This window comes from Mchenga conophoros, linkage group LG15, assembly GCF_057382185.1.
Source record: "Mchenga conophoros isolate Kocher_MC1m ecotype Shallow Benthic linkage group LG15, M_conophoros_male_GT1.1, whole genome shotgun sequence".
In the NCBI taxonomy this organism is placed as follows: Eukaryota; Metazoa; Chordata; class Actinopteri; order Cichliformes; family Cichlidae; genus Mchenga; species Mchenga conophoros.
Genome location: NC_140540.1, coordinates 25,099,583 through 25,112,979, shown reverse-complemented (window position 1 = coordinate 25,112,979; position 13,397 = coordinate 25,099,583). Strand labels below are relative to the sequence as shown.

General features: G+C 43.2%; 1 protein-coding gene across 5 annotated transcripts in view; it reads right to left on the bottom strand.

Moving 5' to 3' along the window:
- The window catches only part of LOC146558463 (unconventional myosin-VI), a 151,157-nt gene that overhangs the window by 115,981 nt on the left and 21,779 nt on the right, over positions 1-13,397 (bottom strand). For all 5 annotated transcript variants that reach the window (XM_085247564.1, XM_085247565.1, XM_085247566.1 and 2 more), the window contains exons 2-4: positions 9,367-9,501; positions 2,542-2,611; positions 1,255-1,328 (exon numbers count right to left, since the gene is read on the bottom strand). In XM_085247564.1, the coding sequence (XP_085103690.1) occupies positions 1,255-1,328; positions 2,542-2,611; positions 9,367-9,483 (261 nt within the window). In that variant the 5' untranslated portion in view covers positions 9,484-9,501. The remainder of the gene's footprint in view (positions 1-1,254; positions 1,329-2,541; positions 2,612-9,366; positions 9,502-13,397) is intronic.

The following is a 13,397-nucleotide window of genomic DNA, read 5'->3' as shown; positions in this document are numbered from 1 at the left end:
TTATAATTATTTAAATAATAGCAAACACGTGACAGCCGTCCTCTTTATCTGGATGGACATGAATAATTACTGAAGTCTTTTTGAAGTGACAAGAGCCGAGATCATTCATGAACCCCGTGAAGTGAAGACATCCATATGAAGGAAAAATAATAATAATTAAAAAATAAAACAGTTATTCAATCAGTGTGAAAGTGAGTTTTCAAGAGCAACACAAAATGCAATGCAATAAAAAGTAACTAACAAAAATTCATTTTTAGTGAGTAAAATCGGACTAATAATGAAAAAATAAAGAAAATAGAAAAAGGAAAATGTAGAAATAACTGCAACAATTTTAAAAAAGCAAATAAAAAACCTTTAAACTGATTAAATGAATAAATACATATATAAATAAAGTTATTTAAAAATAAATTTACTAAGGAAATCAACAGGAACTAGAAAAAATATCAGAAATAAAAAAACAAAAATTCAGTTAAAAAAATAAAAAAAATGTAAAAATCAAAAAAGTAAAATTAAGGGGAAATAAGTGAAAAAAAATAAGAGCAACAAGAAAAAACAAATACTACAAACGAATCAGAAATATTAATTGTCACATGTTGATGCAAAAAAAAAAATCTAATAAAGTTTGATCTGATTTATATGAGTTGTTTTTAATCTATTCATTCATTAAACGTTTTATTTTGGCAGCTTCAGTCCTCCGTACTTACATGTATATTTACACAGTAACCTGCACACATGTTATTTTTTCTGAACTGGGAGTGCACACGTTTGTCCAGTAAGAAAATGTGATGCCTTTGTTTCAGGCGAGGGTGGAGTAGATCTCTGCTTCAGTGGAGTGTGGAAACATGACTGAGCGTGCGGCCCGCCCACAGGTGGTGCGGGCAGGTCACGACCGACGCTTTGTGCTGACACGGCAGCTGGTTTCCTTCATCGGGTGATGATAACGTGTGACGTTGTCTTTCCGAGGTCGGAATTATTTTGGTTCGGTGTGAAATTTTGACTTTTTACGATCAGAGGAAACGAACCCCGAACCTTTATGAGTTTTTCTTTTTGCTTTTGTGACCTTTTGGTGTTTATTCTTTCATTTTCAGCGCCACAAGTTCACCTGAAGACTGAGCCTCAGGTGTGTCCTGTGCATTTAACACACCATTGAGTCCAGGAGTGAATACAGCACGCCGAGGATGAGGACGACCTCACAACCGTTTCTGTTTCACAGTATTTCACCGACCGGCCGCTCCCCCTCATGTCTGTACTTACATAAATTTTGTCTTTGCTGTATCTCACTCGGATGTTGTTGAGCAGCGTGGCTTCATTCAGGTACATCAAAGAGCCTGAGAGACACAAGCAGGACAAAATGTTACTAAACTCAGCAGAGCAGCGGATCCACGCTGCACATCGCATCATCCATCGGGCCGAGAGCTCACGTGAAGGTGGTTATCAGTCAGACTGATAACCACCTTCAGCAGCATGTAGCCAATCAGAAACAAGCATAGGTTTACTCAAAGCAGCTGAATTTACAGAAAGGAAAAAACAAAAAACAAATAACAGTGCCACTCGAGAAATGTGAGGATGCTATAGGCACAACAACATCATCAACAACAACAACAGCTGTCGGCAAACCAGCAGATTATATGAGAGGAAAACTGCAGTGTGCAGGGTTTTATCAGTCGGGGGCACATAGGGAACCCAGACAGCATAACATGAAAATACTGCAATAAAGTGATTAAAACTGCACTTCAGCAACGTAATTAAATGACTGTAGATACTAATAAACAGCAGGGTCTTCAGGGAGGGCCAATGCCACCCCATCCCCTCCCTGTAGATGCACACCTGGCTGCATAAAAAAAGCTGCATTTTAACGTGCGAATAGCTTTCAATACCGGGTACTCAAACCTCACCTTCTGCAACACCAGGAGAAAAGTGTTTAGCCTACAAGAGGTTCTTTTATTTTAAAAATCGACCTGATTTCCTACCCTCTGCAGCTCTTTAAACAAGCAAAAAACTCATTATTTAAGCGAGGAGAAGCATAGTGACACAGTAGGAGACTGTTCTGAGTGGGCATCATCATGATGGCACTGCGCCCGGTGCATTCCCGGGAAAAGACTGGAAGAACGCCTCATAAATAAAATCTATTTAAAGCCACGATGGAAAATCTGAAGGAAAAAAGAGACGACTTGGTCCGTTAATAAATTTATGAATATCACTGCTGCTTTGTTTAGACTCAGAAATATCAGACCAACATTTGCTGACGTGCATCCTGTTATAACTCTGTGTTAAAGCTGAATTTAACTCAAATTACAGATCAGCAAGTAAAATTCCTGCAATAAAAATACTCCTATATGGAACTTTATTTCCTTTTTGATGTGCATCAAGAAAAGACTTTAGACCAGGGGTGTCAAACATAAGGCCCGGGGACCAGAAACAGCTGATCCCAGACTTCCAGAGTAACAGCAGCTTAAGGAGGACGACAAATGTCTAATGTCAAATATCTAAAAAAAGGAGGAGCCAGATCTGTAGGTGGAGCGATGAAGCACAAGTACTCACAGTTATCCTCCACATGTTTGTTGACGTCATCCTCTGCAGGGAAGACTTGGCTCACCGGAGCCAAAAACGTCTGAGAGAAAAGAAAAGAAAAGAAAAGAGAGATTTATTATTATGATGAAATAAACTGTCAGCTTAATGTATTTAAACTGAGTTAATTTATACAGAGGGGCTTTAAAAACTCAGTGCATGATGCTGTTGATGCATGATGCAGCTTCGACAGAGTTCATGGGTTTCTTTCATGTTCATGTTTTTAAATGATGGCTCCAGCAGGGTGAGTGTCATCTACCGGTTGCTGCAGACACGATGAATTATTTGGAGGCAGGAGGTAACGGGATCAGGGCGACGGGACTGTCCAATGACTGAGATGCAGAGAAATGCCGCGCTGCATTATTAACATCCAACTACTGACTTTCGATCGGGTCGGCAACAATCCCGGCTCCACTCAAACGTCTGAAACCGCCGACTCATTCACGTGGTCTCGAGGTCAGCACAACCAGCTCAGACCTGGCGCCAAACTTAGCGCTCAGTTTTGAATTTTGAAAGTGTGAAAGTAAAAACAACAAATTTAATTTCTTAAAAAGAAAAAAAACATTTGATGGTTTTTGCATTTCTGTTGCTCTTTAATGCTCCGTATAATTAGCATTTACCTGAGGGCTCAAACTAAAATCAAAGTGCTCTCTGTTTCACTGTTCCACCTTCGGCTTTCTTTTACTCTAAAAGCTTTGGAGCATTAGCTCTGCACACATGACTTCGAGCTGAAGCCGGCCATGCTGAACCAATGCTGGAGGCTTTACGAGGACGTGTGACCTCAGTGTTTTGGAGTGCGGGGGCGTGTGTGTCGTATTCGTGTGATCTTAAAGCCGATCGCTGCCAGCTCCTGAAGGCCCCGGCAGACTCTCACTCCTTTGAATCGGGCTCTTTAAAGAAGCGCTGCAGGCCTCGGCTCGAGCCAGAGACTGACGTACAGCCGATTCATTCTTTCCAGTGGTGGCATGTTCCACATTCTCAGCCCAAGCTGGACCGATTCCACAACACTGCGCCGCGTGAGGACAAGGGGGGAAATAATGTGTTATAGCACAGCCAGCTATTACTTCAGTGTTACTACTGAACCTTCCTGGAATGTGCAGACCCCTACAGAGCTGCTTCTGAGCAGGGATCAGTGGACACTTCAAGGCATCTGAACATGAAGAGCTCTGAAATGGCCAGAACCTGACACTGAACCCTAAACTTCACGGGGAGCCAGTGTAAAGAGGACTCGTCTGCCAACAGTGTGGGATGAGGTGTGAGGTACATGTTAGAAGAACAGCTAAATTGGTCCCAGTGAATATCAATGCTCACCATAGCACACCATCAGTTTCATCAGTTTCCAGCCTTTTCTCCAGCTTTCCAAACCCAACAGTCCAGAACTCACACACACGGCGTTCCCACAGCGCCATGCTAACTGCTCAGGGAGGCCTCAGTGAACACAACAAAGAGCCTGAAGTGTTTTTGAACTCCCCGGGGTCCCAGTTTGATCAAGCATCTGCTGCATGCCCGGGAGCGAGCCCGATCCACGCAGGCCCTACCCCCAACATCCAATTCCACAACACCACAGGACACTCCCAGAGGTCCTGTGACCCCACCCCCACCCCGATGCTTCAGAGTTGTTTAACAGTAGCACCCCCAGGCTCCTACCTTTCTACCTTTAAAACCCGGAGAGCAGCCAAATGGCTGGTAGGCTTTTAGCTAAGCTTTAGCTTCAGCCAAGTGGAAGCTAAATTGGCTCTTCATTCATATGTAAATTAGGTTGTTACCTGGGAATTCTGGAGGGAGGGGAGTGGGGGTGTGTGGATGAGGGGGTGGGCGAGCTGCTAAAAGCTGTGAACTTCCTTTTGTGTTTCATCTTGATGCATTCTCAATCATCCAGGGAAATAAATCTCCAAAAGTCACCAACTTGGAGTGTTTCAGTTTGCCATCTTAGGGAGAATCAACACACATGGGTGTATGTCCTTTGTTGCTGAGATTTATTGATAAAAACAGTACAAAAAACCAACCATTTGTACACATATTTACAAATGGCCTGCTGAGTGGTGCACGGAGCATGTTCATTGGTTCATGGACCTCCCTGAACTAATGGCATTTATTGCAATTGTCATCTTGCGGGGGGTTAACAGGGTTCCATCTCTAAATGACTGCTGGTCAGCAAACCTGGGAAACCCACAGATAATTGGAACTATGGCACGAAACCGCTTCCAAGACATCATGCAACACCTACGCTTTGATGACAAGTCCACCTGCAGTGATCGAGCAAAGACTGATAAGTTCGCTGCAATTTCCAGTGTGTGGGGATCATTTGTCACCAACTGCATCACGTGCTACAACCCTGGTCTACATATCACCGTTGATGAACAGCTTTTCCCATCAAAGACTCGGTGCTGTTTCCTGCAGTATATTGCAAGTAAACCTGACAAGTTTGGGATCAAGTTTTGGGTGGCTTGCGACCTAAAATCCAAGTACATTTGCAATGTCTTCCCATATCTTGGCAAGGACCCCAATCGTCCCACTGGGGAGAGACTTTCTGAAAATGTAGTAATGAGAGTTGGCTCACTCTCATGTAGCTGGGAAGAAGGCAAGAAAAGAACAGTTGCTTTGGACACAACCCTCCACACCTAGCCCTGGAAAAAGAGCCATGTGTCAAGATGACAAGTGGCCTGAAGTGGACCCGCTGCCTCAGTGAGACAACACCATAACCAAGCACCTTCTCAGACTGGAGGGCTGGGGATTCAGTCACAAGTAGGGCTGGGCGATATGACCCAAAATTCATATCTCGATATTTTTTAGTTGGATGGCGATATAAGATATATATCTCGATTTTTTTTTTTTAAGCCATAAGTTAAGAACAAAAAGAGAGTTCTTAGTCACACTGTGTCCCATTTTAGGCCGTGCAGCTCCTCCGGGCTGCATGTCGTTAGCGCGGTTAGCTCGTTAGCGCGGTTAGCTCGCTAACACGTTGACGCCGTCCAGCCCCACGCACGGGACGATCCGCGGTAACTCGCTAACGGAGATTTTCCGCTTTCATCTTGTCATTGCCTGCAGGTGAAGCTATGGGGGAGGGGGAGTTGTGTTCAGTGAAGGAGAGGCGAGGCCGAGTAACGTTGCGTAGAGACAAAAGTGGACGAAAGAGAGGCAAACCTGCGGCTCCACAAGTATAATTATAACGTAACATAAGCTATATCGATATAAACGATATTGTCACATCTTATATCTCGTATGAAAATATATCGATATTTTTAAAAAACTCGATATATCGCCCAGCCCTAGTCACAAGTACTGTAGTATTTACCAAACAACCTGAAGCAGACTCAGATAAGTACTGCTGTGATTTGGTGGCATATAAATGCAATTAAATGGAATTAAGTTGCTTTTAATGTTGTGGCTGATCAGTGATTTGGATATTAAGGATTGGCTATAAACTGGTGCAACGAACTGGCCAAGTGGATGAATAGCTGGTGCAAGTGACTCATGGTTTATGGTACAAACAAAGCTAGTCCTCTTCCTGTTTCCAGTCTAATCAAAGCTAATAACTTCCTGGCACTAAAGCCACATCATTAAACTTCATCATCTTATTTCATTCTTGGCGAGAACAAAATAAGTTACAAAATAAGTAACTCCAAAATTGCCTTTTTAAGTATCTGCTGCAAAAATAACTTCATCTCCTTCAGTAATGCCCTTCAAACAGTTTTGTCCATCTGCAGCTCCGAGGCAGATCAGACACTCTCTGGGAAACAGAAACACAGACAAGGCCGGCTCTTTGTGAGCGATAGTATGACAGGGTCTCATGCTCTCCGTCTTTCCCCTGACGTCCATCCCGGGAGGCCGGCCAGCGAGTGAGCACATCGTCAGACACTGGCACAAAGTGGCTGCAGCGGGACAGACGGGCCATTGTTCAGATTCAAGCCCAGAAACTCGCTCTGACAGCAGATCAGAGCATTACTGTTAAAATACTGTTTTCTGTGGTAAACCCAGAGAGGGACCCTTCCTACCAGGAAACCCTTTGAAGCAGGCTTTGTACTGCCTCGACCGATAAAACTGATTTATGGTGTTTAAGTTGGGGTCAGAACTGGTTTATCAGCTCCTTTGAGGCAAAACTCAGGGACCCTACTATTTTACTCACATGGCTCCAAGGTGCAAAATCCTCAGGTTTTTAACAAATCCACCTGAGACGGCAGACAGCTTGCACTCTTATACTGATCGACGCCATCAAAGTTTGCACTGCGAGTTCATTTTAGCCGATTTATTCAACGGGCTCGCGGTGCATGCCCACACGCCGCTTTGAAGAAAAGCAAAAAGGACTTTTCTGATGAGCAGCAGTCAGTATAATTACTGATTTTGTCCAGAACTGCAAAGACTCAGGAAAACTATTTTTAAAAACAGAAACAACACAGTCTAATAGCAGAGGGCCGGGGTTAGCATCATCAGTCACAGGGTTGTTGCAGGTGATGATTTAAGGGTCGTCCACACAGGAAGCAACTAGTAGCACTTTGCTGACCACAGAAAGCCGATGACATTCAGTCACTTTAAGCAACAACGACTGAGATAACTGCTGAACGCTCAAAGTGGGCGGATCCTGAGTTAAAGCTTTCTCAGATTACAGACAGAAGACTGAAACAGCCTCCATTAGCGGTCCAATGCGTCAAGTCAGCTACAAAGACACAAGCATCATTTCCTGTGTTGATGCTCTCATCTTTCAGTTGCACAGTAAGGCGACTTATCTGACGCCATCGTCACGAAATATATTTTTGTCACGATGAATATCATGAAGATATTTTGTTAAAGAGGATGTGTGACCAGAAAACCAGAAGCTAGCAGCTCAAAAGGGGCGACATCACTGATGACACTTAATATAAACTCAGTTGTTAACATATCATTGACACGTCACGATATTCACACCCTGAAATGAGACCACAGCGAGCAACAGCAACACCACAAAGGCTGGTTCTGCTCGTAACGTGAGGTCTCATATTTCATCGTATTTCTTTGACTTCAGCACACGAGTGAGAGACTGATACACGTGGGACAAACTTCATTAATGCAAACCAACACACTGTGTGTGCAGAGGTGTAACGCTCCGAGTACACAAATACATAATAAAGCCATCTGTCTAGAAGCATCTTCATCAGCCTTTACTTGTTCCTCACATCTCACTTCTCTACCTGCACCTCTGTCAGTCGCTCCTTTGATAAAAATAATAAGACACGTATGTCAGATTCATGGAGCTTTTTGGTTCTTCAAATGAAAAACATCTATTTTTACACTCAAGTTTGTGCAAATGATTAAAAATAAAAGCCTTGAAAAGGAGTGAAGGGTTTCTGTGAAACAGTGAAATGTAGCAAGAAGGAGCAAGAAGGATACAAATGCTAAAGTGGAATTAATTATAATAAATATATATTAGTAGAAGGCCAGGTATGGCCATAGGTGAGGTAAATAAAGGTCAGTCCCAACAAAATAAAACGTTTATGTTAGCTGTCAGCGTTAGCTTACTTTTACTGTTCCACTAAAGATGGAAGAATGTGTGCAGTAAAAAATACTACTGAAGCAGGTACCGGGTACTTTTAAGGTGGAGTGTCTCCTCGTGTGTTTTATTGAATCCATGAATTGTTGTGAATCACTGAACACTTGAAATTCCCCAGTTGTAATTTTCCATCCATAACGGAGATCATTTCAAACTGGCGTGACATTTAAAATACATTTACCAGGAATCTCTCTGTAAATGCAGAGAGGCCCCGTTTATGCAGTCGTTTGCAGAGCAAATGTGCAAAGATCAGGGGCACAGTAAAAGGTGGAGTAAATATTTCTGGATAGAGATGGTGAGGAGGGAGATAAAAACCATAAAACTGGCTGTGTGAGTGTCGAATGACTGCTGTAAAAACTGCTGCAACTCATTCCAGTAAACGGCCAGAAATCCAGTGAGGCCAACCTTGTGCAACATCTTTTATTCAGAGAAAACATCCAGGAACGAGAGCCACTCTTAAAAGAACGCAGGATTAAAATCACTTTTCCTGTTTAAATATCACTCATGACTCAGGCAGGTGTGGAAACACACCTATGCGGTTCTGTGTTTTACAGGCTGACGGTAAATCAGTGAGGAGCCTCTTTAAAGAGGAACGCTGTCACTGCCAAGGCCTCTCCGAGGGGGAAGATTAGTGAGACGGACACCGAGCTTTAGGGGTTACCACAGCAACAGACTCTCAGTGACATTAAAAGCTTTGCTGAAGGCGATTCAGCACCTGATGCAGCAGAAAAGCGAATCAACGGAGGCGATATCAAAAAAAGCGCGTTTATCTTGCTGCACAGAGCCACTTGGCTTCTGATTAATCAGCACTTGAGCACCGGAGGTGAATCTCAGAGTGAACAATGCTTTATTGCTTCCAGAAAGGTGGCCTGAAGCCCCGCGAGCTAAGTGGGACATTAAATCATTAACACACAGCAGGTGAGAGCACATCAGATAAACCCATCAAAGAAGGGCCAGAGCGGACCGATCGATTCAAAACCATTTTCATCTCACTCATTCTTCTTCAAAATAAAAGAGGAAGGCATAAAAAGGCTGACGTAGAGGTGATGAAGCTACAGCTAGCCGTTTAAGTCTTTGCTTTGTGTTATTAATACAACGCTGATGCTTGGAGGTAAAATAAATGTCATCCTTCCAACCCGAGTCCTGCACACAGACATCAGGACGCAGTTGGGAAATTGGGGACGGTCTCGGGGTAGGAAGGCAGGCGAGTAAATAAGTCTGCAGTGCAGTAATAACTGCTCCTGTAAAGCAGGTAACCCTCAAAGTTTGCTCACCTTTCCCTTCTGTTTGAGGGGTTCGATGGTGAGGCTGTCAGCTCCGATGTCTACTATGGTTCCCAGCTGGAACGCGTCTGTTGGGTGTGGCGCCCACACCGGCTTCCCATCCTCCATCTCGCCGCTCTGAAGGCTCTGGAAAACATGACACACGACAGTCAGCGGCGCTCTTTCAGCTCCAACATGCAAACATTTCTTTCTGTTTAAAGCTCAGTTGGCTCCTAGTGTGTTGCCTTGATTGCACCTCAGCTCCTTGGTACTCGTTTCACTCAGCAAACCATAAAAATCCCAAACAGCCAATCACACAACACTGAAAGGATGCTGTACTCATGAGTGACATGTAGGAGGTGTGCCTCCTGTTTTAAAGTCTGTTTATCTCACTGCACCCTGATGACTTGCATTTCAAAATAATCTTTATTTATCGGACACTGTGCCACGATCCTCTGTCTGAAACAGTTTTAGCCCCTCCCCCTTCAGCCCAGCCTTCTTTTGATTGGCTGCCCCTCACAAACAGAAGGCTTAAACACGAGGTGGGTGGGGCCACCTACTTCCCTGACTTCCAAAGATATTTTAGAGCACAAACTTTGTTCCTGCATTTGTAACAGCCACGTTATTAAACCATTTTGTCTCTCTTTAGTTTATCAATGAAATGGACATCAAGATTAGAAATATTCATTATACTACAGACTGAAACACAGCACTGACTCTGGGCTTTCTGGAGATTTTTCTGACAGCAAGAAAACCAATTACAGTGTTAGTGAGTCAAAGCAGCAGCTGATCGCGTTACAGCGGTGACACAGGGACAGAAACTCCCTGAAGTCTCATGATGCACTCACAAATCTAGAATAAAATATAGAAGTCGGTTAAAAGGACATTCCAAATGTGCAATAAATGAAGTATTTGTCTTTAGCTTTAGTCATTAATAAGATTAAAACTAGCACACAAAGTAATGAAGTCTGAACGTTAGCATTCCTTAAACAATAAAAAACAAACCTAAAATAAACCAAAACCGCTCTGGAAACTGAACACAGTCAAAAACAAAGGCCCAAAAATTAAATAAAGGACAATAAATTTACAATAACATCGCTGAGGACAAAGCAAGGCACACCAGTGTTTATATTTTATCAGATTTTATGGATTGACAGCTGTAAAAATGATGATTTTCAACAGCTGTCATTCAAACATGAAACACTAAAAATCACAAAAATGACGCACTTTATAAAACAGCAGTGTAACGTTTAGGACTTGTTAATCCTTGTTGTAAGAAACAAAAGTTCGAAAAGAAAAGTTTCACAAAATATTCTTTTCCCCACAGACTGATGTGATGATTTCCATTTCTTCCTTACAGCGTTCATCGCACTACCACGCTAGCATCACCACATATGTGTGTCACCATACAGTATAGTATGTCGTGGAAACCCCTATGAGTACAGTAATCCGGTTGTTCAGTCTGACGTCACTAGCCGTGTCTGGGCCTAAACTCCGCTGCAGCTCCATATATCAAATGATCACTATGGCATTACTGAGAGTTGAAAAACTGTCTAAAGTCTTTCATCTTTAATAAAATGATCAGCGTTCTGCTCTACCAGGTGTAACAATTGAGTTTAACATCCAGGCATCCATGAAAACGGAATTTATGACATTTAACGGAGTTAGAAGTTAGCAGGAAGTTAGCTCGCTAGCTTCTATCTAAATACAATATAGCATGTCCTGACTGCGGGGTTTTGGAAACAAATTAAAACGTACAGCTCTGCTATCACTTCCAACATAAATGAAGACAGAAAACTAAACAGCAGTGACGTTTGTAGGGTTACTGAAGTTGGGCTAGCTGGTATATAATAATGTGCTACGTGACCGCTAGCGACACAGCTATGTTAGCATAATATAAACAAGCTAACTTTTTTTCCACTCGATAAAAATTAACGTGAGTGTTCTCGGTGGAACAAATGTAATCGCATGGCAGGATGCTGTAAAAGGACCAAACTTCAGCCAGGAGAACAACTGAGATAATCCATCCACAATACGAGGTTAGTCATTCATATACTGCTGCATGGGCTGGGCTGTAGTTACATCCTAAGGTTTTAAAAACTGAGCTTAAATAAATGATTAGCGGTAATAAAAGCCGAGGAGGTCAACAGGGATCACTGACTGTCTTAGGAGCTTTTTGAGATCAAATAGAAGAAAATACATAACATTAAACATGTTAACAACACAAAAGCCATATTAAACGCAGACTAGGCCTACTTTAGACCCGGAAGTAGGATTCGTCGCATCATCACTGAACAACCGGATATGTAGTGATGTAAACAAATGCAAGCTGATGGAGCCGGAGTAGCTGCAGTTCATCATTCCTGTCCTCTCCGTTGTTTCCGTGAATACGAGCGGCCGGAGGCAGAGCAGACCATACACTACCAGCATGTGTGAGAACCTGACGGTCAGCCTCGCAGGCCAGAGCGTGTTTACACGCACACAGCACGGACTTCCAGCTCAAAAAACACTTTCTATCACACTGAGGTTTTAACCTGATGCAGAATTGATGCATTTGTCACATTAAAGGAAGTACCGGCGATGGTGTGGTTACAGACAGCATACCAGCTTCTTCTGTCACAGCAGCTCTCTGCACGTCCTCCTTCACTACATCCATGAATCATCTCTGACCTTTGTCCCACATGTCCACACCATCTCAGCCTCAGCTGTACCCAATGGACTCATTTCCAATTCTGTCCCATCCTTGTCCTCGCAATGAAATGCTAACATCTTCAGCTTTTAAATCCGTGACACTGTCTCTAAACCACACATCACATTAGTGGTAAAAGTGGTTGGCTGAAGACAATGACTGACCTTTGTGTAGTAGAGCAAAGAAAAAAAACACATAACACTGATCTTAAAAGTCTGTTTGTCCCTTTGAAGTGACATTTCTGTGCAAGTTTTTATAATAAACCAGATTATAAAAACTGCCAAAGAATCATAATAAAAATAGTAATGTTAGTGTCTCACAAAGTTAGAAACTCTTAAAAGGACATGACAAATCTGCTTCCTAAATCAGTGAACATCCAGCCAATAAGAAGCGAGACTCTGAGCCAGCTCGTTTCCATCCACACAGCTGCGACCGTCACCCAGCAGCTCCCTGCACACACGGTGGCTTCCTGCCAAACAGCAGCAGGCTTTTCTCTGGGAACTTAAAATAATTACCCCGCACTGTCTGAGTGCTGCACTAAGAGCCCATCAAAACTAATTAGGGATATTAAACCATCACAATCCCAGTACAATGAGCCCCTTTTATCAGAGCAGCCTGGACGCTGCTGTAATTGGAGACCAACAGGTGTGATCCCCTCAGGTGTTCACTGTGATGCACATTTACATAAGCAGAAGCAAACCCGATCACACCGCATGCACGCTCCCAAGCTGCACGCTCAAATACGAGGTCACAGGGTCAAACTGTGACCTTGTACGTGTGCAGTATTATTATTGTTGTCACTGGAGAAAAAAAAAAAAAGCGTAGTTATCAGCTGGGACTCTAGGTCACAGTGTGCACTTCACTTAATGCTAATTCCTCTGTTTGCAGCAGCCGGAGGAAGGATTCATGGGTATGCGTTTCAGGCCTCTTGTTCACTTTCAATGAGGTGACATCACGTACTGGCAAACTGAAATGTGGGTTCTCTGGCTTGTTTGCAGTGGAGAGAAGTTCGAGCACGGCCGTTAGCCATTATGAAACTATCCCGAGAGAGAGGCGGGCGGGGGGTTGTCGGTCGTAGCATCTGGCATCAAAATGAAGTGGAAGTTAATGACTGCAGTGAGTAATAGCTGTGCTGTATTTGATATAAGGCACGGCTCATTCAGCATGCTCATCAAAGCCTGTTGAAGCGCTTTGTGAGTGAAGAGACACCTTTAAAGTAACACATGCACGAGTCCAAACATGAGCCCCGAGGCACAGCAGAGCCAGCAGATTAAGGGTTTGGGTGTTAACTTCAACTACTTTTAGAGGGAAGGCAGTTTCAGGTGTGCTGTCCTTGTGTAAACTGCTCCAAGTT